The sequence below is a fragment of the Suncus etruscus genome, chromosome 5 (genome assembly GCF_024139225.1).
Source record: "Suncus etruscus isolate mSunEtr1 chromosome 5, mSunEtr1.pri.cur, whole genome shotgun sequence".
Classification (NCBI taxonomy): domain Eukaryota; kingdom Metazoa; phylum Chordata; class Mammalia; order Eulipotyphla; family Soricidae; genus Suncus; species Suncus etruscus.
Window position 1 is genome coordinate 2,905,638 of NC_064852.1, and position 25,109 is coordinate 2,930,746.

At 48.9% G+C, this 25,109-nt stretch overlaps 1 protein-coding gene across 1 annotated transcript in view; it reads left to right on the forward strand.

The window, feature by feature from the left end:
* The window catches only part of CDK5RAP2 (CDK5 regulatory subunit associated protein 2), a 186,699-nt gene that overhangs the window by 105,100 nt on the left and 56,490 nt on the right, over window positions 1-25,109 (forward strand). The window contains exons 13-18 of the mRNA XM_049773793.1: window positions 2,266-2,396; window positions 3,220-3,329; window positions 4,894-5,016; window positions 13,381-13,476; window positions 15,286-15,458; window positions 22,149-22,548. Of these exons, the coding sequence (XP_049629750.1) occupies window positions 2,266-2,396; window positions 3,220-3,329; window positions 4,894-5,016; window positions 13,381-13,476; window positions 15,286-15,458; window positions 22,149-22,548 (1,033 nt within the window). The remainder of the gene's footprint in view (window positions 1-2,265; window positions 2,397-3,219; window positions 3,330-4,893; window positions 5,017-13,380; window positions 13,477-15,285; window positions 15,459-22,148; window positions 22,549-25,109) is intronic.

The following is a 25,109-nucleotide window of genomic DNA, read 5'->3' on the forward strand; positions in this document are numbered from 1 at the left end:
TATGATCACCTTGAAACGGAACTCTTGGTTCAAGGTGCTGGTGGGGCCCCTTTCTTCTCGAGAAGCCTGCTTCTAGAAGGAACCATCTTCAAAGCGACGAGTGTAGCAGATGAGACATAATGCTTTATTTTGCTTCCGATAGATGTTGATTTGTATGGGCGCTTTAGTGGATGGAACTGGGAAACATTTTTTGGAAGGAGCACCGGAGCTTGAGTCTATGGCACATACATTTAGAGCCACAGTTAACCGTCATTGGGGGAGGGGGTGCTACGGGCCCTACTTGAAAAATCCAATGGGAGCTCCTGGACCCTCCCTCTAGCAAAATTCCACTTATGCATATATTCTTTTTTTTTTTTTTGGTTTTGGGTCAGACCCTGTGGCGCTCGGGGGTCCCTCCTGGCTCCACTCTCAGAAATCGCTCCTGGCAGGCTCGGGGGACCCTATGGGATGCAGGGATTCGAACCACTGTCCTTCTGCATGCAAGGCAAATGCCCTACCTCCATGCTGTCTCTCCAGCCCCGATATGCCTTGTACTCTTTATACTCGGTTTCCAGGTATGGGCTGCGCACACCCTGGAACCACAGGCCACATGCTCTATGTGGGGGGCTTGGGGGTGGAGGATTTGTTCCTTGGGGGCTAGTAAAAGGCTTCCTGGGTTGTTCATGCACTTCACAGTTTTGAAAAAGTATTTGTGTGTTTGGACCCATTAATTAATCGCACTGCTGGGAAGCTGCCTTCAGAAACTAAGCTGTGTGTGAGGCAGGTGTTAGGCATAGAGAAACATGATTTTATTCTTTATTAAAACTCGTTTTCTCTCTCTCTTATACACACACACATATAAACACATAGACACAAACACAGGGTCTATACTAGGGGCTTGCTTCCAGCATGCTCAGGGGACCACAAATGTGGGAGTTGAGCCCGAGCCTCCTGCTTGCAAAGCTTGTGCCCCAGTTCTTCACGTGCATTCTCCCTCCGGCCCGGTGATGCTAGTTAGGTGTTGCCTGGTCCACTGTGTCCCTGGGAACCGGGCCTAGAGTCCAGACAGACCTTTCTCACGGCTCTGATCTCGTAAGTGACCGTAACTGGATTCGAGGGAAAGAAATTGCACATCCAGGGCATTAGCCACACGAGTCACAGGCATGCCGGCTCATGGAAGCTGCCATATCAGGCAGCACCAGCATGGAATATGTCCATCTTCACATTGTGTTGGACGAGGAGGCGTACATTTTGCAAGCTGGCTTGATGCAAGCTCTCTGGTCAGTTAACGTTGTGTCACGGCGACTAGATGTGAGATTCAGCAGATCTTCTCTCCAGGTGTCATTCTACAATGTATTGATGAATATCTCAGCCTGTCGCACTAGCTTCTGCTGGCCCCGAAGTTGGTCAGCTCCTAAAAGGTCCTTCTCTACCTCCTGCTACCTCCTCTTTCTCCTTTATTTGGTGTCTTGCCTTCAGATCCCAACACTGATTTTTTTTTTCCAGGAGTGACATAGTGGGCATTTGCTTTCATCTCCCTTTTCTGTGGGGGACCCAGTGAGCCCACAGAGGTGGAGGTCCTGAGAGTCTTTGCTTCCGTAGCCAGGCCCTTGTGAACTCAGTTTTTCCTGCCTAGACTTGGAAAAGATATTCACGGATAAGAGATGAGTGAAAGTAAATCTTGGGCTGTTCACCTGATTCAGCATCATATCAGTATTTAAAGATGATGCTTGCAAGTAATTTTCAGATGCGTAGAGAAAATTTTAAGTGAAAAAGGTGCAGTTTAGCATGGAACATCTTGTGTGATTTCAGTCTCAAAAATACTTAGGGGAAAAGTGGAGGAAAGGCAGTCTGCCATATATTAATTGATTGTGGGATTATGGTAATTGTCTTTGTGTGTTTAATTCTTTTATGTTGAAAAGTTTTTGGGCCATTTTTTTTGGGGGGGGGTTGGTTTTATTTACTTTTGGTTTTGGATCAAACTCGGCGGCACTCAGGGCTTACTCCTGGCTCTGCACTCAGAAATTATACCTGGTGGTCTTGGGGGACCATAGGGGACGTCAGGGATTGAGCCCAAATTGGCTATGTGCAAGGCAAACACTCAATCTGCTGTGCTATCACTTCGGCCCTTTTTTTTTTTTTTTTTGTTATAAATCGTAAGAGTGTATCTACTCTTATAACCACAATATCCAAAGGTGGCAGAAAGCCAAATGAAGATATAGTGGGTTTTGCCTCTTGAAAGCTAAAGAGGCCGGTTTTGAAATTGTGGGTGTCTTGTCTTGCAAGTCTCAACAACCTGCAGGCCGAGCTGGGCAGCATTTCAGCCTTGAGGAAGCAGCTGGAGGCAGACGTGCTTTCCTACCAGAATTTGAAAAGGACCCTGGAGGAGCAGATCTGCGAGATCCGAAGGCGGGAAGGTACCCAACTCTCTGTGTGTTCTTTCCCTTTGGTTTTTCCACTTAGAACATTGCTTGGGTCCATAATCAAAGAAGGAGACCACACAACTGTAATAAAATTGAATAATAATAATACTTTAATTCGTTTGGCAACAAGACTCCCACACTGGCCTGCCAGGGCCACCTCCCGAAGGAGATGAGCCCCGCCCAAGATCATGAGGAAGATTATATAGGGAAAGGCTAGAGGGAGGTTCCAGTTTCTGATGACCCTTAAAACGATTGGCTATTGGAAGAAGCCTGCCATGTGGCCTTTACAAAATGGCGGTCCTCCTAGTTCAGAACTCAGGCCGCCACGACATTTTGACTGATCTCCCTGAGCCAGTAAGGGCTGAGGCATCCACTGTACTTAATGTGAGGATCTTTATCTCAGTCGTCTGTATTATCACGATGCGGTCGGGACCCAGGAACACTCTCCAGGCACTTTCATTTCTCTTGGTTTCACTCGGTGAGGGTTTCATCATGATTTTACACATTTAAACCGAAATCACCATTTGCTGGTGTCACAGAATGGTCTCCAGGCACACTGCTTGGTCTGTAGATTACAGTTTAGAAGGGGCCGCTGTTAAAGTCCTTAATGCAGCTGAACTTTGGGGTATGGGAACATGGTCTATAGAGAGAGGGACAAAGCGGGGTGCACTAAACTCCCCGTTTATGGGGTAGTTATACCCCACCGGTTCCCACCCTGCCCCATTCAAATGGCATAGATGGATGGTACTTGATTGATTTCACAAAAATCTGTTTCTCATATTTTCTTCCCTTCTTTTTTTTTTTTAAAACCGGGCAGAAGAATCACTTTCCTTTTATAGTGATCAAACCTCTTACCTGAGTATTTGCCTTGAGGAGCACAATCGGTTTCAAGTGGAGCATTTTTCTCGAGAAGAACTTAAGAAAAAGGTACGGGCCTGCTAAATGCCAGAGCTTTGTTGGCTGTTTGTTATCTCTTGTGTTCCCTCGAAGAACTTCAGATTCTTTGTGTGATGCCTTTTCATCAGCTCAGAGCACAGTGTTATGGGGTGTCCGAAATTGTATTCTGGTTCAGCTTCCAGACGCCCCATTCATGGTCAAACCGACGTCTGGTTCCCACCTACCCCGGCAGATTTCAGATCTAAAAGCGGTCAAACTTGTCCTTCCTTCCTTCCTTCCTTCCTTCCTTCCTTCCTTCCTTCCTTCCTTCCTTCCTTCCTTCCTTCCTTCCTTCCTTCCTTCCTTCCTTCCTTCCTTCCTTCCTTCCTTCCTTCCTTCCTTCCTTCCTTCCGTCCGTCCTTCTTTCCTTCCTTCGTTCCTTCCTTCCTTCCTCCCTCCTTCCCTTCCCTTCCTTCCCTTCCCTTCCCTTCCTTCCCTTTCCTTCCCTTCCCTTCCCTTCCCTTCCCTTCCCTTCCCTTCCCTCCCTTCCCTCCCTCCCTCCCTCCCTCCCTCCCTCCCTCCCTCCCTCCCTCCCTCCCTCCCTCCCTTCTTTCCTTCCTCCCTCCCTTCTTTCCTTCCTCCCTTCCCTCCCTCCCTCCCTGTTCTCCCTGCCTTGCATCTTTCCTTATGTAGACACCACCTGTATGTGCCCCTGCTGCCCAATGATGCTCTGACTATTGAATAATCCAAACCAGGCTAAGGGTTGGACACTTAGAGTCTGGCAGGCTTCTACCTCATATCTCCATCCCTCTGTCTGCCAGAAGCGCTGTTTTTATTGAGTCCAGGGACCACTCCTGGGTGGGGCCTAAGGACAGAATAAGGGCAGACAGCTCAGGCTATCCTGAGCCAATCCCACCCAGGTTTCCAAGCAAGACCGTCTCTGTTTTGGGGTCATTCCAAGTTGTAAACAAACATCCATAGGAACCAGGGATGATCTCTATTTTAGGTAAAATAAGGTGTAGCCTAACAGCCAGGCACCTCAGGATTTTGTAACAAGGGCACAGAGCAAAGAAAATCAGGGAGACTAAAAAGTTCCATCATAGTCCCTAAAGCATCAGTTCTTATCCTCGGCAGAGGTCTCAAACTTGGCCCTGCCCTAGAGGAATCTTTTTTGTTTTGTTTTTTTGAGTTGTTCAAGGCTTACTACTGACTTTGCACTCAAGGATCACCCCAACTTTGCCTCCTGTGGCCCCCAGGTCAATGGAGTTTGAGACCTCTGCTCTAGAGGGTCTCTAGTATGAGACACAGTTAGTGGTGGCTGCCTGGGAGTACTTGGGCCTCCGAAGACTTGACTGTGCTGCGGCCATGTTCACAGCCAGGCCTCACAGCGACCTATTCCACTGAGGCAAGCGGAGGCTCAGGGTAGACAGCCGAAATGCCGATGCCTTGACTCACTGGTCCTGGGATCACAGGTGTCTTCCAGCTATATCTAGCCTAACCTGCCAGCTGATTGGCCTGTGATCCCCACTTTTGATCTGCATGTGGGTCTGCATCGGAATGGGGAAGGGATTGTCAGAAGCCGAACTCTGAAGCTTGCCCCACTTTTCTCTCCTAGGTCAGCGACCTCATTCAGCTCGTGAAGGAACTCTACGCAGACAACCAACACCTGAAGAAAACCATTTTAGATTTCTCCTGTCTGGGTTTTCCAGGCGGCGAAGAGTCCACAGGGCGAACGGAGGTAGGAAGGGCCAAGGGAAGGTGTCCCGGGAGCCTGATTCTCACTGGCATGCACTCGCTCATTCCCCCAAATCACCCCAAACACGGCTCACGACTACTTGCTCTGGGGAGGACCCCACCCCCCTTTGCAGCTCCCCTTATGTGGCTGGAGTTTGTGGGACTCCCTCAGGTTCATCTGGCTTCTTCTGGTTTGGAGTATGGGACATGTTGGATTTCCTGCCATGCCTCTGCCTTCAGGCTCTGCCCCTGGGATCCAGGCAGCAGATGGTATGGTTGGACGAGGTGCATGGTCTCAGGGTTCCGGGGAGTTGTCAGACCACCTCAGTATTCTCAACTATGTAGACTCTAATTAATCCATCAGCACCGGAAAACAAACCAGTAAAAGGACATTTCTCCTGGGCCCCTGGGTTTGTGGCTTTGCTTCAGAGTGTGGTATTTCTCCTCACATGTCTTCCAGATCACCGGCACTCTGTCCATGAGGACACAGTCACTTTCCCTTGAGGTTCCCCCCCCCCCCCAGTCTAGCTTCCTGACTGGGCATTTGGTCCTTGTTGGCATCTGAGATTTTGGAAGATAGGCCCAGAGAGATAGTACGGGATGTAAGCCATCGCCTTGACAATACAACTGACTTGGGTTCGATTTCTGGCACCACTTACAGTCCTCTGAACCCTGCCAGGAGTGATCCTTGAGCATAGAGCCAGGAGTCAGCTCTGAGCACCGCTGGGTGCAACTCAAAAGTTCCCTCCAAGAGAAAGTCTGAGAGGTTCATGAAAGTTAAATCATGGGCTTCCAAGTGGGTCATGACCCTTCTCTCTCCCTCCCCAACCCTGTCCTGTGTGTGTCCCATGGGCAGGACATTGGGCCATTATCTGACCCCAGGGATGGTAGGAAGGCTTGTTCTATCCTGGGCCCCCCTGGGAACTTCTGAATCTTTGCTCATCTTTGTTGAGTGTCCACTGGGCTTTGCTCTGCTCTGGCCTGCATTGTCTGTAGCAGCCATAAGGCTCTCTGCTACTCTACACCCCCCCCAGGATATTCTAAGGGACAAGTGGTGAAAATCACATAAAGGGTGAGGGCACAGCACAAGATTAGGGTCTAACCAGTAGGATGGGGACCAGGAGGAAAGAAAAGCAGAAGGGGCCACCTTTGAAAGGACCACCCTTGGAGATAGGTTGGGAGTCAGCAAGCTAACTAGGATGTCGCCTCTTCCTGTCAGCCTCCAACTTGGCCCAACTTGCCTCTCAGGTGAAGCTCTGCGCTGGGTTTAGTTTCACAGATGGGAACTGACCTGCCAGGAAACACTTCAGGTCACCTTTGGTCTGACACTCAAAGGAGCCACCAGGCAAATGGAGGTGTCACTGCTGAGTCACATCCAAGAGAGACTGGTCCACCATAAGCGGCTTCCCATCTTTCACCGTAGGAGATGCTTGAAAGTGTCCGTGCTGGTTCTGACCCTCTCTGTCTTTGAAAGAGGAATTTTATTGATGTGAGCCACTGTGGTTCCAGAGAATTTTGAGAACTGAGAGTATCTGCAGGCCATCTAGGGAGAAACCGGCCTTGGGTGTGTTTCTTTCAAGGCAGCTTTTCTTTAATAGGCAGCTCATTCTTCACCGACTTCAGCTCAGCCATACATGGCAAGTTTGTTGGTTCATTTGCCCTTTAAAAAGAATCTGTTAAATGTCCCATTCTGTCCTTTGGAGAACAGAAAGGAGCTTTTGCCTCTGCCCACTCGGAGCTCTTGATCCTAGCCGACTCTGACTACAGTCGTCTGTCAGACTCCGCATGATTTCGACGTTCCCTCTGAGTGCTATGTCCTTTGAGGCCCAGTTCTCTGCTGACACCGTGGCGTGGAGTGGCTGGATCTGTGTGAGAAAGACGACATTCTCCCCGTAGTCTTGAGCAGCAAGGCAGGGCCAGGAAGCAGAGACCTCTCCTGGCCCTCTAGGGCAGCAAAGGGAACAGTCACAATGTTTTCTTCAATATCTGACGCTCAGTATTCTTTAAAGCATGTACAAGCAAAACAGAAATGGCCCTAATACAAACAGACGGTTGACAACCAGTGCGCCTCTCCTTTCTCTTCTGTGTGCATGGACATGAGGGTGCACACTCTTGCCCTCAAGGCAGTCCTGCTGCTCATTTTTGCCCTCATGACCTCATCATCCGGGTAGTGAAGGTGCTGAAACAGCAGCGACGGCCTCTTGGCCTGGTTCCCACCAGCTGCTTCCAGAGAGTTACTCCCTAACTTTTTACCCCCAGGAGTCCCCCCCAGGAGTATCTTTGCCTTTTGTCGAAGGTTGGAATTTTCCCCCCATAGACTCGATTCCCAGAGAGGTTCTTGTGAGGCCCAAAGGACAGAGACAGATCTGAAGCAGACATCAAATGAATTTTCTTACGCCTTTCCCCCACTTTCCAGTTTCACACAGATGCTAGACCGGTGGCTTGGGTCTGTCCTCAGAACGTCGGCTCTTGTGTAGGCTGCCACCAGCTGGGCGCATCAGTCAGGGCTTGTTCCTGCAGGGAGCAGCAGACTTGAAAGCCAGCCAGCGCCGAGGCGGGTGTGGGGCTCTGAGGTTGAGCGCCCAGCTTCCACGTGTGAGGTCCTCTGCCCTCACCCCCAAAGCAAAAACCATACCCAAGGACAAGAAGAGGCATCGTTCTGTTGTCATGTTCGTTTCTCTAAGTGAGATGGCCCTGATTTCTTTTTATTTTTTTTATCTTCTTTTAAAGTTGCTTTATTAGATGTGAGCATGCATAAGTATATCACATAGTTTTAGACATACAGATATACACAAATTCATACAAGTTGTGAGAATATTAGCATGAACACGAGATCATCTGGGATCAAGTCTAGGAATCAACGCCTGTAAGTCACCTGCTCTACAAATTGAGCCACATCCCTAGCCTCCTCCTCCTTTTCCTCCTCTTCTTCCTCCTCTTTTCTTGTCTTCTTTTATCTTCTCCTCCTCCTCCTCTACCTCCTCTCCTCCTCCTCCTTCTTTTTCCTTTTTCATTTTTAAATTGAATAAAGTTATTCATTGTTAAGTTTGAGACAAGCCATGTTTCTGCACCAGTCCCACAACCAGCGTCAACCTCCCTCGCCAGTGTTCCCAGAGTCTGTCCCATACCCCACCCCACCCCCGCCCCCTCAGTCATGTCCCAGCCTACCAGCCTAACAGGCCTCTTTTTAAGTTTGTTTGAGAGAGTTTGGGTCTCCTGATTTCAGTGTTGTAATTGCATGGTTTGGATATTTAGTTCTGTCCTTCCTTCACACCACCACCTACCTGTGTCCCCTTGACTACTGTTCCCTGATATTTCACATCTGTCTTTCTCCTCCTCCACTCCATTCCATTCGTTTCTCTTTACCAGTTGGCCCCATCTCCTTATGTTTACTTACTGGTTGTTAATTTGTGGCATCTACTCACGTAGGTTCGAGTGATTTCAGTGGATGACTCTCAGGCCTTGCAGATTGTGGAGTAGATTGTGACCCTCTGAGGGTCAGCCGTGTGTGCCAGTGCTGTGTGCGGAGCATTAATTGCTGCTTTTGACTTACACCCTCCGTGCCAAGAGTGGTGAGAGAGCAGGTCATTATTTGTTTTCTGTCCAGAGAGAAATGTGGCTGGAGGAGCATAACAAATCGAACTCCGATCTTTGTATGTCTGCCATATTGAATGAGAAATAGACCGTCTCTTTGACTCCCCAGGACAGGAATGGTGCTCCGAAGGGAAAAAGACTTGTTAGTTCCTGCTTCTAGTAACAGTAAATTTGGTTTCTTGGAAGCATACTTGATTTCATTACATGAGGACCGTTTCTAACTATTTGATTTAATAAGTTTTAATATTATGAGTTTTGCATTATCGATAAAGTTCTTGGCCTAGCGCCTGGCAAGTAGTAGGCACTTAATAAAACAGGTATTTTAAATTCAATTTCTAAAATTTAGTGGCAGAGATGGAGTTAGGTCCCTCATCTGACTTGAGTAGGTGGTGTTTTAAGCACTACCATCAGGCAATGCTTCTGCAGTTAAGCATTGTGTGGTTCACCCTGGGATTGTGTTGCCATGAAGAGTGGAGCAGTAAGCCTGGCATGAGGCCTGAGAGTCTGCATTTCCTGCTGCTTCTGCTCCAAAGAACACACTTTGGCTAGCAAGACCAGAGGAAATCCTGAAAACCTTTTATTTCTAGGTATCCTTTAGGGGGAAAAAAAAATCTGTGTTTTGGATCTTCGAGCTGTTTTGCTGAGTATCAGGCCCTAGTGGTCAACTCTGAACACAGACACTCTCCTTGCCCTGTCTGGTAGAGGACACAGAGCAACACGGGGCAGTGCCAGGCAGTGGTAAGAGCTGGCATGGAGCAAAATATATATGAAAGGGGCAGGCAGATAGCTTCCAGCTTCACTTCAAGGAAAGTTCTTCCTGGAGGAGGAACAGGTGAAAAAGGACAGGGTCAGAGGGAGCCCCTTGGGGAGTGCTTTGGAAGGAGTGTGAGACGTGACCTGGGCAGTCCCAGCAGTGAGGTGGCAAAAGATAGAGGAGTGAGGTGTGCAGGAGTGAAGATGGGACAGGCAGCACCTCAGGGTGCCATAGGCAGTATCTGGAGGCAGAGCCAGCTCATAGCCATACAAAGATTTTTTGCGGCCTTCCTCTAAGTCCTTGAAAATGGAGACTTCATGTAGGGCATAGGAGATGTACTCCCCTCAAAAGATGGGGGGGAAATGTCTGTTCGTCTTATGGAGCAAATGCCACCTGGAGCTGAAGCCTGAGTGCAGAGAAGGACAACAGACACTAACCACTTGACACCTGCAGTATGATGCCCCCTTTATTGCGCAGACAGACCACATAGGATGAGCAATCAGGTCAACGCGCTTTTGCCATCACAAAGAGAGTTTTCCTTTAAGGCTATTTGACCGCTGCTGCAACTTTTTATTATATTAACAAAAATGTATTTAAAAATGTTTTTTTTTTAAATTTTCTGATGTTAAAAGAAAGTTAGTTAAATGTGTTTAACCAGCTGTGGACTTGCGTATTGTAAATCTACTTCGGCCTCGCAGGCTGGTTGTTCTCAGCCACCGTCTCCTGACGGTGTCTCTCATTGCACCATTTGCTGTAGAATTTTTCTTTTTTCTTGTTTTCCTCATCTAAAAACTATGTGTGTCGTATGGTCAGGTGCATCTTATAGAGAGAAAAATACAGTAATTTTTATTTCAGCGTATCAGGTCAGGATGTGGTTGTGGTTTGGGACCTGAAGAGTGACGCTGGTGCTTTTAACCATGTGAGAGTGACTTGGCTTAGCAGTTCCATCTCATCTAAACTGCAGGGAAACTAGCCTCATCCCTTCGTCCCTTGGGGTGCAGGGATGTTTTTTCGTGCTTCTTCCTTGATCCCCAGGAACAGTTTCTGGAGAGGGTTGGCAGAAGAGGCACCGCAGAAAAGGATTTGCTGCATTTTAATGGACAAATGTTCATCTCCGTCCATGAAACCTTCAACATGCTTCTCTTTAACTTCCGTATGTTTATAGTTATTTCCCCTTTTAAGATTAAATTTTCATTATAATAAAATACAGAATTTGGTAGTCTCCATTCATGATGGGGGGGGGGGCGACTCCCGATTAGTGCCAAGGCAACCTTGGGCCACTCCTGGTTTATTTCTAGTCAACTGGGCCATTCAGTTGAATGGGAGAGCCCGAGGACATGATGCTGTTTCACCCCTGGGACCACCAGAGCTAACCGGTGGTACTGGGGCCTCTCAAGTGGTCCTGGGGCAGAGATGGGAGCGGGTGAGAGAGCCTGCAGTGCTGGAGATCAAACCAGCATGGGGCATACCAGGTATATCTCAACGCTGGATTTTCTTCCCAGCCCCTCTATCTGCTGGCTTCATTTTACACATTCATATATGCATCTGTGTAATCAAACCCCTGTGTGACCGTATATTCCAAGCTATTCTGCTAAATTCTGTTCTACCTTGGGTTAGTTTCGCCTCTGTATGGAATTCTAAAGCTCTCTCTCTCTCACTTGCTCTCTGTGTATCTCTCTCTGTCTATGTCTCTGCCTCTCTGTTTCTGTCTCTCTGTGTTTGTGTGTGTGAAGCTTCTTTTACTCAATCTAATGTTTTGGGAATTTTTTTCCCACTTACTCAGTCATTATGTTTCTTTTTACTGAGAAACAATATCCCACTGTAGTGTGGTTGATTATTTGTTGGGCTCTGGATGGACATTTGGATGATTTCCAACTTGGGGATATTGTGACAAGAATCGGTGTCTATATGGCAACTTATTTTCATTTTCCTTGATGAAGACCTAGGAGTAGATTTTCTGGTTCTTAAGGTTGTTCGTTTTATGAGAAATTACAAATGTTTTTTTCTAAAGAAGTTGAAAATTCTCTCCTTGTACCAGTTGTGTTAGTCCTCTTTAGTCTCACTCACTTAAGCAATGAGAAAAGAAGCTACTAGCAGGAGAGGGTTCCTCAACAGCATTTCAAGGCTTAGTAAGTCTCTTCACATCTAGGTTTCTTTGAAGAGGGTTCTAGCTGCTGCCAAGAGGTACCCTAAGGGGCCAGAGTGGTGGCACAAGTGGTAAGGCATCTGCCTTGCCCACGCTAGTCTAGGACAGTCTGGGGCTTGATCCCCCCACCCCTGATATCCCATATGGTCCCCCAAGCAGGAGCGATTTCTGAGTGCATAGCCAGGAGTAACCCCTGAGAATCACTGGGTGTGGCCCAAAAACCGGGAAGAAAAAAGAGGTGTCCGGGAAGCCTGGGGGGCTCACTGGAGCCCTTGGCCTGCTGAGTCACTGGTTCAATACAAGGACCCAAGGGTGTGGGTGTGTTCCTTTTGGTGCTTGGGAGACCATGTGGTGTCAAGGATCTAGCCGTCTCAGGTCCAGGTCTTGCCATGATGCCATCTCCTGGTCCTGGCCCGTCTTTTGTAATGCTCAGTATTTGCTACTGTAGTAAGATCTCACTCTTGTATTGTTGTTTTGTTTAGGGTCACAACAAGCTGTGCCCAGGGTTTCCTTTTAGTTCTGGGTTCAGGGATCCCTTCTGGTGGGGCTCAGGGGATCCGTATGGGGTGCCACAGTTTGAATATGTGACAACCATGTGCACTGCAAGCCCTTTATCCACCGTACTGTCTTCTCTCTTTGGCCTGGAAGATGCCACTTTCGATCATCATCACTACTGTCTACTCGTCATATGGTTAGGTTAGGTTGAATATTAAGATCCGGGAACTTTTCTATAAAAGAATATTTTTTAAGGTCAATAGCTTTTATTTTGTTTGTTTTTCTTTTCTTTCCTTCTTTTCAAAAGAAAGCTCAGAAAAATTTAAGTTGGGCTGGAAGAACGAAGGAGGGGTTGGGCATTTCAATACACGGAGCAATTTACAGAATAAAACCAACGAGCTCCAGCCAGGCATGTTGCACGTCCTTCCTGGCCCAGAAGTGATGCTCACGCCACCATGCAGCGTCTACTATTTGATGCTCAGGTGTCATTTTGGTGTCATTTTTGAGACAAGCTCTGCTGCTTTGCTTTCCTTGTCTGGCCATCTAGTTTGGGTGTTCCCAATACTGAATTTTGCCTCTTCCAGAGACATGACCTCTTGAGAACTCGGAGCCGCCGTTCATTCGTAGAGGGCAGAAGCTTTGGCGTTTCCCTTTCACTGCTCTGGAGCATATTAGGGGTTCTTGCAGCCTTCCCCAGTAACTGTCCTTCCCTTCCAGAAGCATCAGGTTATCATCAGTTTTCCTTGATGCTCTTTAGTGAGGAGGATTGATTTAGTTAGTTAGTTTTGGCAGCACACGGCCTGGGATGTGCTGTTGGGACCATCCGTCTCCAATATGTGTGTGATGGCCCCCAAAAAAGAGGTTCGTGGCCTGTGTTAAATAGAAGCGAGCTGCAAATCGGGCACCCTGTAAATTTCATTTACTGCGTTCTCGCCATTTGATATTTTCAATTCCATCAATAGCTGTTTTCTGAAATCTTGTTACTTTTGTGTAATCTGCAAGTGTATGTCGCAGAGGCAGTAATGGCACCTCAGACAGCACATTCAATTTTCACCAGCTCGGGGAAGGCCAGGCAAAGGCCGAGGGGAAATGACTGAAGGATTTCCTGGAAAATGTGGCCTTCGACGATGCCCAGCCCCAGGAAGCCGTGTGTGATTTGCCGGAAATTGCAACCCTAATTTTGGTTAATTTTCCTTTCACGGCTTTGGCGCTTGCTAATGCCTCGTCTGTGGTTTATTTCTTGTTCTGTGTTTTTTGTCTGTTTTTTTTTTTCTTTGTCTTGTCTGTTTTTTTTTAAAGACGTTGCTGTCATGTTCACATATGTTCACGTTGCACACTTCTTTTGGTTGCATTTTCACACCATTTCATGCTCCATGTAGCTTCTGGCTAGCCAGGAGGACGAGGACACCCTCCGAAGTGGAGAGGACGATGAGGACCATCTCCCGAGTGACCAGAACGTGGAGGAGAGCAGCAAGGTAGGAAGTTGTCAGTTGTCGTTGCCTTACTCTCGTCTGCTCCTCTCTGTGCTTGCCAGTCTTGGGCTTTGGCCCTGTCGATCTCCTGGAATGACTGATGGGCCTTCCTTCCATTGTGCTGTCGTCGTTGAGTGCCTGCCTGGTGCCAGCAGGGAGAAAAAGATGCTCCTCCGTAGAAGTTACCTACCACATGGTGGAGCTGGACAGGAAATGGAGAAGCAGGCGGGGTGGTTAGAGGGAACTCATACGACCTGCACAGATCTTTCGAGATTGAACCCAGCCCACCCACTCATTTTGTGCCCCGGAAGTTAAGGGCCTGACTTAACTTATCTACAACTTACCCAGACTACATGAGAACTGTTGTCTCTGAGTTCTGTGAACCCTGTGGCCATTTGATCTCAGGCTAAAGGATCCTCGGATGGAATGAGACTCCCCTCTCGGCCTCAGAGGTCTCCTGAGCCGGGACCCAATCCAGTGGCAGCTGACCATGATGGAGTTGGCCTCCCTTCACGTAAACTACTCTCCCACTGAGTTCCACCTTTGGCAGCAGAGAACGTGTTTCGGGGTTGAAGAACTCTGCAGACTGGGGCGTGGCAGGAGTGAGGAGGCCGCAGATTGGGTGTTCGGGTGGCCTTCAAGGTTCTCACATTTGTGGAGTCGTAATCGTTAAAAATGTGGCTATTAGTTCTGGAGAGGAAAGCAATTAAAACTGGGAGTTCGGAATCCAAATGGTTTTGAGCCTCGGCCACATCCTTCGTGACCTTGCTCGGCTCTCTCTCTGCGACTCCCGCCTCCCAAGTTTTCCTGTGAGTCAAAGATAATAGTATTTCCTTGTTAGAATTTTTGTAATAGTTCAGCAAAAAGGGAAATGTAATAAGTCAGGGTTTGCTAGCAATTACTATATTTTTTATTACCGTATTCTGATTTTTTTTTTTTTGCTTTGGAGCTTGTATTTAGATGGATTTAATAACTAGATTGGTGGCAAACATGACCCTATAAATAATAGCTCATTTGTGTGGATCCTACTTTCCATTTAAAAATCTTAATCATTTTACAAGTGTGGAAGGGGGGTGTGTGATGGCAAGTGTGTATATCAGCAGCGTTAATGAAGCCGGGGGGGGGGGCGGGGGGAGAGTTATTTATAGGCTGGTGGAAGAAATTTACAGCTCTGGAAACGGGGGGTAGAGAATGCTAATTACAGCACCTCAAGACAGGCCCGGCACGCAGGCTTTCACTAGACACAGCCTTGATACCGCTCCTCGGGGATCTGTGGAGACCTGAGATGGTGGAGCCATAAATAGCCTCTCCCCACAACTTGGAGCCCCCCGCCTTCCGAATGAGACAAATCAAGTCTTGTTAATTAAGATGTGTCCGTAAAGAGCCAGTTGCTTCCTGAGAGGGGATGAGGAGGTGATAAGACGTGCCCACAGGATCATTCAGAGCCTGGGCTTTGCGCCCTCCTGCCTCCTAGGATGAGCCCACCATGGGTTGGGGGGAATTTCTTGAGTGGGTGATGCTCTTGTCTCATTTCTCTCCCATAGAGAGGTGACATTACTGTCATGCTTTTGTAGACAAGGGAACTGCGCACGTGTGTGTGTGTGTGTGTGTGTGTTTCTGTTCATGGGTCTTTTTGTACATTAGAAGTGATAGGATCTCTTTGCCTCTGCATGCATCACCCTGTTGGAATGAGGTGGGGGGGACCCAGCTGCCAACTTCTCCTCTTCTTCTTCCTTTCCCTCCCCGCTGGCCTATTTGCACCTGCCTGTGCTCTCAGTTTCCATCTTTCTCCCAACCTAGCTCACTTTGGAGGGACCACAGGACCATTCCGGAGAGCACTGCCAAAATGGATCCTTCCAGCTTGCGGATTCCACTATTGTGGACCATGAGGGTGGCCCAGGAGAACAGAGCCTGGAAGAGAGGGAGCTCCTGAACTTGCTCGGCCCTTTCTTCAGCGAGAAGGCTGCCATGTTCCTGGAATCCAGGTAGCCGGGGGTCCGAGCCTGGCATTGTTTGTCACGTCACAATGGTTCGAGGGGAAAACAAACTCATTTTGCTAAATGGAGTTAAATGATGGTGCTGTGCCATTTACCTCAGCTCCTAAAATGGCTCGGGAGGAAGGAATCTTGCCAGTTGTGCTATTAAGTAATTGGGCTTCGTGCTGGTGGGGTGAGGGCCTTCAGTGAGACAGCCTCATGCAGGCCCAACTGAAGGAGGAGAAGGATAGGTGTTCCTGGAAAATTATTCCTAGACGCCCCCTGGAAAGGGCGGTCTGGCCGTCACTGAGAGGAAGAGGTCCTACATGACTCTCACCCGTTTCTCCAGTATTGCTGGGACTCTGTGCCAACTAAACTTCGCTTCTTCTATTCTCTGCTGGATTGTAATTTGTCGTTCTCTGGGAGTTGGGTTGCGGTTTGATCACCCCACAGTTCCCCGAAGGGAAAGGCAGTTCCCACTCCCCTAATCTGCAAGGATAGGGGAAGCAGTTCCGGTCTTATAGATCCGCAGCAAATAATCCACACAAGCAAGAGGGTAGAAAGAGGCAAGAAGGTTGGACGCAAAACCCCTCTCCCACAAGCCAACTGCTCCAAATGAAGAGCTAGCTCGCCTGCAGCAAAAGGCCCCCCCCTCCACATTTGCCTCCTATTTATTCAAATCCCAACAGTGACCGCCTTCCTAAATGTGGGGAGGAAGAAAAGCAGGCAGAGAGAACAGATGCAAAAGATGAATTCTGAAGGCCTCTGTATACCTCACAGTGTGCTGGATGTCATTGCTTTGGAGGAAGTAAGGCGCTTTTCTTCAAACAAAAGCAACAGTGGCGTATTTGCTCATGAAAATTAATTCTGGAGAAACCCTTTCCCCTCCTTGCCACTTCTCTCTGGCGGTGGTGGAGTGCGGAGCTGCCTCTGTGTCTCAGCCCCCCCCCCCCCCCTTTCTCTGACCACTCCTTAGATGCTGCAGTAGGAAGGAAAGTAGGAAGGAAAGTGGCTGGTGCGTGGTTCTCCTGCAGCAGGGAAAGAAACACAACTGGCCTCTCCCATGTGGGACTCCAAGCAAGAACCAGGGACCCTCGTATGTCTTTTCACTCTGTGGGGTGGCTTGTCCCTGCATCAGTATCCCTGCAGCTCCGCCCATGCCCTTTTCTTCAGAGGACAGAAAAGAAAGACTGAAGTCTTCTGTTTGCACACTTAGCGTGGTCCTGCTTTTCTAGTCCCTGGCCTCTAGCTCGGGCTTTTAGCCTGAGCCGTCTCGTCTCGGGAGGAGCGAGGACAGTCCTGGTTTGTTTATTATCACAGGGATTTAGGTGACCAACGTCCGAAAGGTCCCATCCGACTGAAAAGGAGCAGATCTCTCTCTGATACGGGACCTCTAAGGCCTGCATCGGGATGGGGGGATGATGGTAGTTAGGGAAAATGGGGTGGGCTGTGGGTTGGGGGTTGGGCAGAACTGGGGCGAATGTTCCCTTCTGGCAGACAGGATGCAGCCTGCTGGGCTCAGAACGCTGGTGCTACTGGAGAAGCCCCGCATTTACAGGCTAAGTCTTTTAGTCAGGTCCCCTTACGCTTTGTAATGAAGCTGTTACTGGCCGTTCCCCACAGGCCAGCAGGGTGCCCCCTCTCCATCCCCTTCCAGATAGAGCTGCTGCTGGCTTGTTCCCTTGTTTCAGGAGCTTCCTTGTGAGGCTGCCTTCCCGTGGTCTGGGTGGCTCTTCGTCCATCTGGCTCCCGCAGCCTAGTTCCCAGGACTCTTCGAAAGGCCTCGCTTGGGGTCTGACCCCTTTCTTGCACACAGTCTGGTCACCAAAGCTCCCCATCTTGGTTCCTTCTTGGACTAGCGTTGCCTGCTGCTCTTTTATTTATTTATTTATTTGTTTGTTTGTTTATTTATTTATTTATTTATTTATTTATCTATCTATATCTAACCCTGTGCAGCTTGCCCCTCAAACCCTGTGTGTGCTTCTGCCAGGACCTCTGCCCTAGCTGCTCCCTCTTCCAGGGATGTTCTCTGGGCATGACTCAGCTTGAAGTCAGCTCTGTAGGCCTTTCCGGGTCTCTCTCACTCCGGCTCTAGACTTAGTCTCAAAACTTCTTCCTTTCCTCCCCTGTTCAACTGCTAGGCCTTCTCCTTTGTCTTTTTATCAGCCTAAGAATGTCCGAGAGAAACGGTAAACGTCATACTCCTCCTTGCATTTCCACAGCCTCATCTGACACAAAAATGGGAGCCTCCATTAGTATTTGAAGGAATGGGCAGCCAGTTGAAACCAAGTTAACACAGCTGCAGGTAGCCAGTGGGAATAAAACAACCTGAAGCAATACGAGAAACGGCCAGTGCTTCTCTGGGGGCTGAAAGGCCTGGGTTCCGGTGTCTGCTCACCCCTTGGCCTTCTGGGACCTATCTACAGTCCTTAACAGCCAGATTTCTCATCTGCACCTGGAGTTCACGGTAGCCCCCACATTCCATCCGATTTTATTGCGAAGATGAATTGCACTTAGCATATTTAGCGGGTCTGCCACACTCCTAAGTGCTTCCGTAAATGTCAGTCCCTCTCACCTTCTGCCTTCCACAGGCGAAGATGGCCACGAAGAGTATATAAACAATGCTCGGGCCGTTGACAAGACCTTCACATGGAGCCATTCCAGAGGTCCCGACTGTGGCCACAGCTTAATGAATCTGCTGCTCAGATTCCTAACAGTAGCACTTGAAATGTTTTATTTAACAGTGCAGCCTCCATAGTTTATGATAATGGCCTCTTTCACCACCTTTTACCACCCATTTGTAAAGTCTTCCGTGGGGGGGGGGGGGGATTGTATTTTGTTTGGTCCTGAGTAATGGTTCCCTCTTGACTAGCTAGATAGTAATTTCCATTCTTTTTCATCTATCTTAAGGGAGGGGGAGAAAGGAACATTGGATTTAACATGTTTGAAATAGCCAAAATATTTTTTTTTTTTTTTTTTTTTGGTTTTTGGGCCACACCCGGTAACACTCAGGGGTTACTCCTGGCTATGCGCTCAGAAGTCGCTCCTGGCTTGGGGGACCATATGGGACGCCGGGGGATCGAACCGCGGTCCGTCTCCTAGGCTAGCGCAGGTAAGGCAGGCACCTTACCTCCAGCGCCACCGCCCGGCCCCAGCCAAAATATTTTTAAGACACACACACACCAATTTTGGGGAGTTAGGCACATACATGCATTCAGTGAGTTTGAGTTTCTTGCCTCTGCGCACGCGCACACACACACACACACACACACACACACATCCATTTTGGTTTTTGGTCTTCATCCTATCATTTTGGGGAGTTACACACATACACACGTTCAATGAGTTTGAGTTTCTTGCCTCTGCCCCAGCACAGACAGACAGGAACCCAGATATGAAGACAACCTTGCCAGATCTCTAGGAGAGCCCAGAAGGCTTTGCTTTGCCCAGTGGCAGGGCAGAAGGGCAGAGGGTAGTCATGCGAAGGAGCCCGTTTGGACCTCCTCATACCTTTTTCTGAAGTAAGGTGGGCAGGGGACACTGCAGACTATATGACAATTCTCATCTGTGACGCTCCTTCCCTCTGTTCCTTTTCTCAGCATTTTCTGAGGACCGTAACTTCCTAAACTGGCCTTGAAATTCCTCTTCTCTCATCTTTGGATGGTTTAAAAAGTTATTTAGGATGCCGGAGCAATAGCGCAGTGCTAGTGTGTTTGCCTTGCACGCAGCTGATCCAGGATAGACCTTGGTTCCATCCTCGGCATCCTTGGTCCCCAAGCCAGGAGCGATTTCTGAGCGCAGTCAGAAGTGACCCCTGAGGGCCACTAGGTGTGGCTCAAAAACAAACAAGCAAAACAAAAAATAGTTATTTAGGAGCCAGGGTGATAATACAGCAGGTATGGCACTTGCCACGCACATGGCTGACCCAGGTTCGATCCCCGGGCATCCCATAGGGTCCCCTGAGCACTACCAGGAGTGATTCCTGAGGGCAGAGCCAGGAGTAAGCTTTGCATACCACCTGGTATGACCCCAAAACAAAAATGTTATTTAAATGACACTTTTAGCTAGCCCTGTGACTTTTTTATAACTATAAATCCCCTTTTTTTGTAGGCTGTCACTGTTGTGTGTGGGGGGATGTCAAACCCCTTGTTGATGGTCTCCAAGTCAAAGAATGATTCCCAAAAAGATAAATTGAATCCCATTCTTCCATCCCCCCCTTTGGGGGAGACTTTGATAATAATATCCGACGTGAATAATCAATGAATACAAAAGATTAGGGGACCAAAGATTCAGCAAAAGGAAGTCTTTTGTCAGTTGCAGCCAGTTCCAAAAAGCAAACCGAACAAGCCGTCAGTTCTGGCAAAAGAGCCCCCTATGCCTCCCCAACAAGCTATTTATTTATTTCCTTAACCACCCCCACCTGGAAGATCCAGGTGGGATGACAGGCAAAAACATTATTACAACAATCACACAACAGTTGTGCATTTTGTTCTTTTTATATATATATTTTTTATAAATATCTTTATTTAAGCACCTTGTTTACAGACATGGTTGTAGTTGGGTTTCAGTCATATAAAACATTTGGGTTGCCCTTTTGACTGGCCTGAATCCCAGGTCTCCTGTTAGGATACTTCTCCCCCCAGGCCAGGAGGTTGAATTACCACCCGAGGGTCCCCTCCTTCACAGACCTCGGTCTGAGGTTGGGGACATGGCGCTGCTTCACTCCTGCAGTGCTGGGGACCACCAGAGAGCCACAGATGACAATGCCTGGGGACTGCCAGAGCTGTATGCAGTGGCTGATACTTGGAGGGCCAGGCAGTGCCAGATCTGAACCCGAGTTGGCAGTGTGCAAGGCATGACCTCGGCTCCCGTGTCTTCTCCCTGGCCCTGCCCATTGCAGCTTTTCTTTTCACTCTGGAACACTCTTTCTGACATTCCTACTGGCCCTGTCTGACACCCTGACCTAGTGGCTCGTTGCTTACCCAGCAACTTGCCACAGTGCCTCTGGTTCCTCTGGCTCCAGCTCCAGTCTCAGCCTTGTGCCCAGCTCAGGGTGTGGTGGGAGTAGAAGCAGTCTGTCCTAGATGGCCCTGGAGGGAGACAGGGAGGAAGGGACAGGAAGCAGGAGCCAGGAATGGAGCCAAGGCACGAAGGCAGGGCAGTGTGGCCTGGCTGTGGACTATGGCACTTTGGAGGGTCGCCTGTCTGTGGCTTAGAGCCAGTCCTTTGTAGCTGTGTTAAGTCCGGACTCAAGACCCATTTCACAAAGACCGGAGGAGACTGGCAGCCCTGCAGGAACACAAGGGAGCTTTCTGTTAACATGCTAGAGTCAACCATCTCCTAAAAAATGGTGACCCTGGTAGCTCACGGGATCCTTTTTTAAATAGGGACTCTAGGGAATTCTCTCCTCTGGGTTGTTGCTTTTTGAAACCATATGATCTTAGTACAGAGTTGCTTCAGACAAAGGGCTAGCGTAGGCTCTATGCTCAGTGAGGGGAAATTATACAACTCTAGATCCAGGGTGTGGCGGTCAGTGTCTGTCAGACCCAAGGTGTGGGTGCCCTTTGTCCATCTGTCCGTTGCTGTATTTCCTAGTATGTGCCCCTGTGGTCTGGTTCCAGAAACTGGCTGTTCTTCTGGGCCTAGTTTTTGCTCTTTAAACTTGATCCTGTCATGGCTGTACTTATGTTTATGTCTCTAAGCAAAACCAGGGTTAATTCCAAACTTACATTCTAATATTCTTCTATTCCCTTTTAATAGATGGGAGCCTGGACAGCTTTCCAGCACATCCCTCCCTGCCCTCGGACAGGCTAGATAGTTCTGCAAAGGGCAGTGGGAAAATTTAGAGGGGACTCCCCTGAGCCCAGGCCTACCTCCCAAAGCTGTCCAGGCTCTGACCCTCTGCAGTTGGAAGGAAGAAAGATCAGGCATGTGGGGTACGGGACGTGAGACTTGGGTGATCTCCCACCTGCTACCAGCACTGCCTCTTAGCCCCCTGCTGTCCTGTGGTGCAAACCTGCCTTACCTCCCAGCAATGGCACATAGGCCCGGCAGCCATTTTCTGCCTGTTTTTAGAGCCTCTGTTCCTCCTCAGCTGCCTGCTTCAGTGTCCCTTCAACATGGAACGACCGCTTCGTATACTGTTGTGGCCACGCTCATGCAGAAGTGCAGAAGCCCGGGTGTAGGAGAGGAATAGGGGCTTGGTGGGCCTTGCAGTCATTCTGGCCACTGCTGATCCTGTTTGCCCCTTCCTAGGCCCTGTCTGCAGCTATGGCATCTCGCATCAAACACGGTTGTGTAGCTGGGTCCTGTCAGCGTGTCCCTTCATTTTTATGGTTTTTGGGCTACACCTGGCGACACTCAAGTTACTCCTGGCTGTGCGCTCAGAAATCGCACCTAGCTTGGGGGACCATATGGGACACTGAGGATCGAACTGAGGTCCATCCTGGATTAGCCGCAAGGCAAATGCCCGACCACTGTGCCACCGCTCCGGCCCCAGTGCGTCCTTTCTTATCCTTATAACAGGCTTGGTGTTGCCGGCCTCCTGGGCTTGTCATGAGATGACTGGCATGGAACCCAGTATTGGGCAGGTGCTCACTATCTAGAGAGAGTGTGGGCCAGGGTTGGCAGGGAAAGCTTGGGAAACCGGGAGGACGCCAGGCTCAGTTCCGCCCCCTTCCTCCCCTTTGGAACTAACAGGCCAGAACTTCTTGAACTGCTCTGGGAACTGCTACTGGAACGAATGTGCGTGATAGAGCAAGAGGTGCTGGGACAGCGCTCGGACAGCAAGACCGTGAAGGTGCTGAAGCAAATAGCCACGCGGCTGAAAGACGAACCGGGACACTTCATCCACGCTGACTCGTTTGCTGAGCCATACGGCGCGTGCAGGTTGCTCTGCGAAGGCCCACGGCCCAAGGCAAGCGAGGACGCCAAACCCGAGCTCAAAGATGCCTCTGCGCAGACCGTGACCATGGAGGGCGACGCTCCCTGCTTCAGGGAGCATGAGGGCAGGAGAGAGCCCTGGGAAGAGAAGCCGCCCGATGTCCGGTGCAGTGCTGAGCACCAGCCTGAGCACTTGCAGAAGATGCAAGGGCGGCAGGTATGTTCGTCCCCCCACCCCACCCGTATCCTTAGGGCCCAGCCAAATAAGGATGCCCCTGTTGGTGGTGAATTTTGTGTGCCCTCGACTTTCTAAGTCCTCTCTGGTTCTGCTGCTTGGTTTGGGTAGTGTCTCTGTTCTCCTGGCCTCTTAACTAGAGGTGAGCCTCCATTCTCACCTTCCCCAAGTGTTACTCACCTTCTGCACCTCTCTTTCCCTCTCTCTGTGCCAACTCCATCCTCTGCTTTTCCTTTCCATTATCTATCTATCTATCTATCTATCTATCTATCTATCTATCTATCTATCTATCTATCTATCTATCTATCTATCTATCTATCTATCTATCTATCTACCTACCTACCTATCTATCATCTATCTATCATCTGTCTGTCCATCTACCCATCCATCTATCCATCTACCATCTGTCCCTCCCTCCATCCCTCCCTCCATCCATCTGTCTGTCTACCCATCTATCCACCTGTCTGTCTGTTCGTCCATTTGTTTGTTTTTTTTCCATCCACCCACCCATCCATCCGTCCATCCGTCCATCCATCCACCCACTTTTTTTCCTTTTCTGAAAACAATTAAGCTCAGGGCTTATTCCAGGCTCTGCACTCAGGGCTCACACTTAGCAGTGCTCAGGTGTTGGCTGCCACTTGCAGCATGGGGGACGGAACTGAGATTAGTCATCTGCAAGTCTAACACGTTAGTCCTTGAATTATCTCCCTGGCCACTTGTTTTATCTCTCTGTCATGGCTTGATGTGCTTTTCCTTAAATTAAAAGGAATCGATGTGGACTAAAGTGATAGAATAGCTGTTAGGGCATTTGCTTTGCACATAGTTGACCTGAGTTTGATACTTAGCATTCCACATAGTCTCCCAGGCATTACCAGGAGTAATTCCTGAGTGTAGAGCCAGAAGTAACCCCTGAGCATTGCTGAGTGTGACACCCCTACCTCAGCCCTGCACCCCTAAACTGAATCTCTCTCTGGAGCTCTCTCTTATGTTGCATGTCAGGAACATCTTTCCTTATTAACACCTGTGCAGGGCTCTGTTGTGAGGAATTAGTTCCATTTGTCCATTGTTGGTCACAAATCCTGGATCTTTCCTTTTGCAGGTTGTTAGGGTGAAATGGGAATAACCTGACAGGGTAGGAGGCAGGCAGAGACCTTTGGTGTTACTTTGTGTAGTGTTTCTCCTTCTCTTAGTCTTCTGATACTTGTCACGCCAGAGGAACCCAGGTCCCAAGGAACCATGGCTAACAGGTGGTCAGGGGCCAAACTGGGACCCTCCTTGTGTCTCATCCCACAGTCTGATCTTCCTCCAGAACTCACACTGGTCTAGCCTGGGCTGCCTGCAGTGGTTGGTAGGGTCTGGGTCTGTTGGGCAAAAGTCTGCAGGGTGCTTCAATCCAGATGCTGCCTCGGGCTTCCATGATCAGTGTTTTAACCACCAAGCAATTTGCCCGGCTCTGTTATCGACATCCACTGGCAGGGGAATATGTGTCGGGGGCGGGGGTGTACGTGTGGGACACCTGAGATCCCCTTCTTGGGAGACACGATTGTCACAGTAGAGAAGGAAGGAGATTCGGGTGTCTGCAAGAGCTTCAGTGATTGCTGTGGGGCTTCTTGCTTCTGAGGGGTGTTTTGTATCCGAGAACGCAACTGTACACACTACTTCATAGCAGCAGAATGGAGAATTAAGTTTATTTTCTGACCACTAAATTACTGCTTTTGTGCATACCAAAGAGAGTTAGATATATCATTAGTGAAATTGCTTTTGATTGTTTTAAATTATGCACCAAAACTGTAATTTCTAGAAAAGGGTTTTCTAAAGATATCAGTGGAGACCAAGAAAGGGAAGGGGGGGAAAAAGAGAAAAAGAAAGGAAGCAAAGACACTGCCATTATATTCTTGGTACTCGAGATGCAAATGGGTGTAATTTGGCTAGAATAGAAATGCTCTCGTCTCCCCCTCCTCTGTTAGCTCGTACCTGTCTGTTAGGAAAACTCAATGTTGTGTGTGCATGTTTTTGATTATTTGTGTGGGAGATTTCATCCTGGGTTCAGGAGGATTGGATAATCGCATGAACGTCATTTCCCTAAATATGCTGAAAAAATTGAGTTTGGAGTGATTCTTTTTGCTGGGTTTTCAGGAGGAGGAAACAGTTCAGTATAATTATGTTGTGTCCCCCCCCCCCCCCCCCACCTCCCATGCAGTGCTCAGGGAGCCCCTTCCCGGGTTACTTGGTCCTGCTGTGGGCTGGGACTCTGCACTTTGGTAACTGCTCAGGCCCAGAGGTGCGTGCCTTCCAGGATGCTGCTGTCCAGGGCCACGCACAGCAGGGCATAGGTCCCCTGGGATGCTTTGAACCAAGGCCTTTGTTCATGTCAGGCATGGACTCCAGACCTTTGGAGTTATCTTCCAAGCAAGCCCAACTGTGTTTATTTTTTAGCATTTGTTGTGTGTGCTGGGGATCGAGCATATTCTGTGCATATGCCATTGCTTTTATGCCCAGAAGATATATAGAGTAGGTGGCTAGTATTATATGTTCCATAAAGG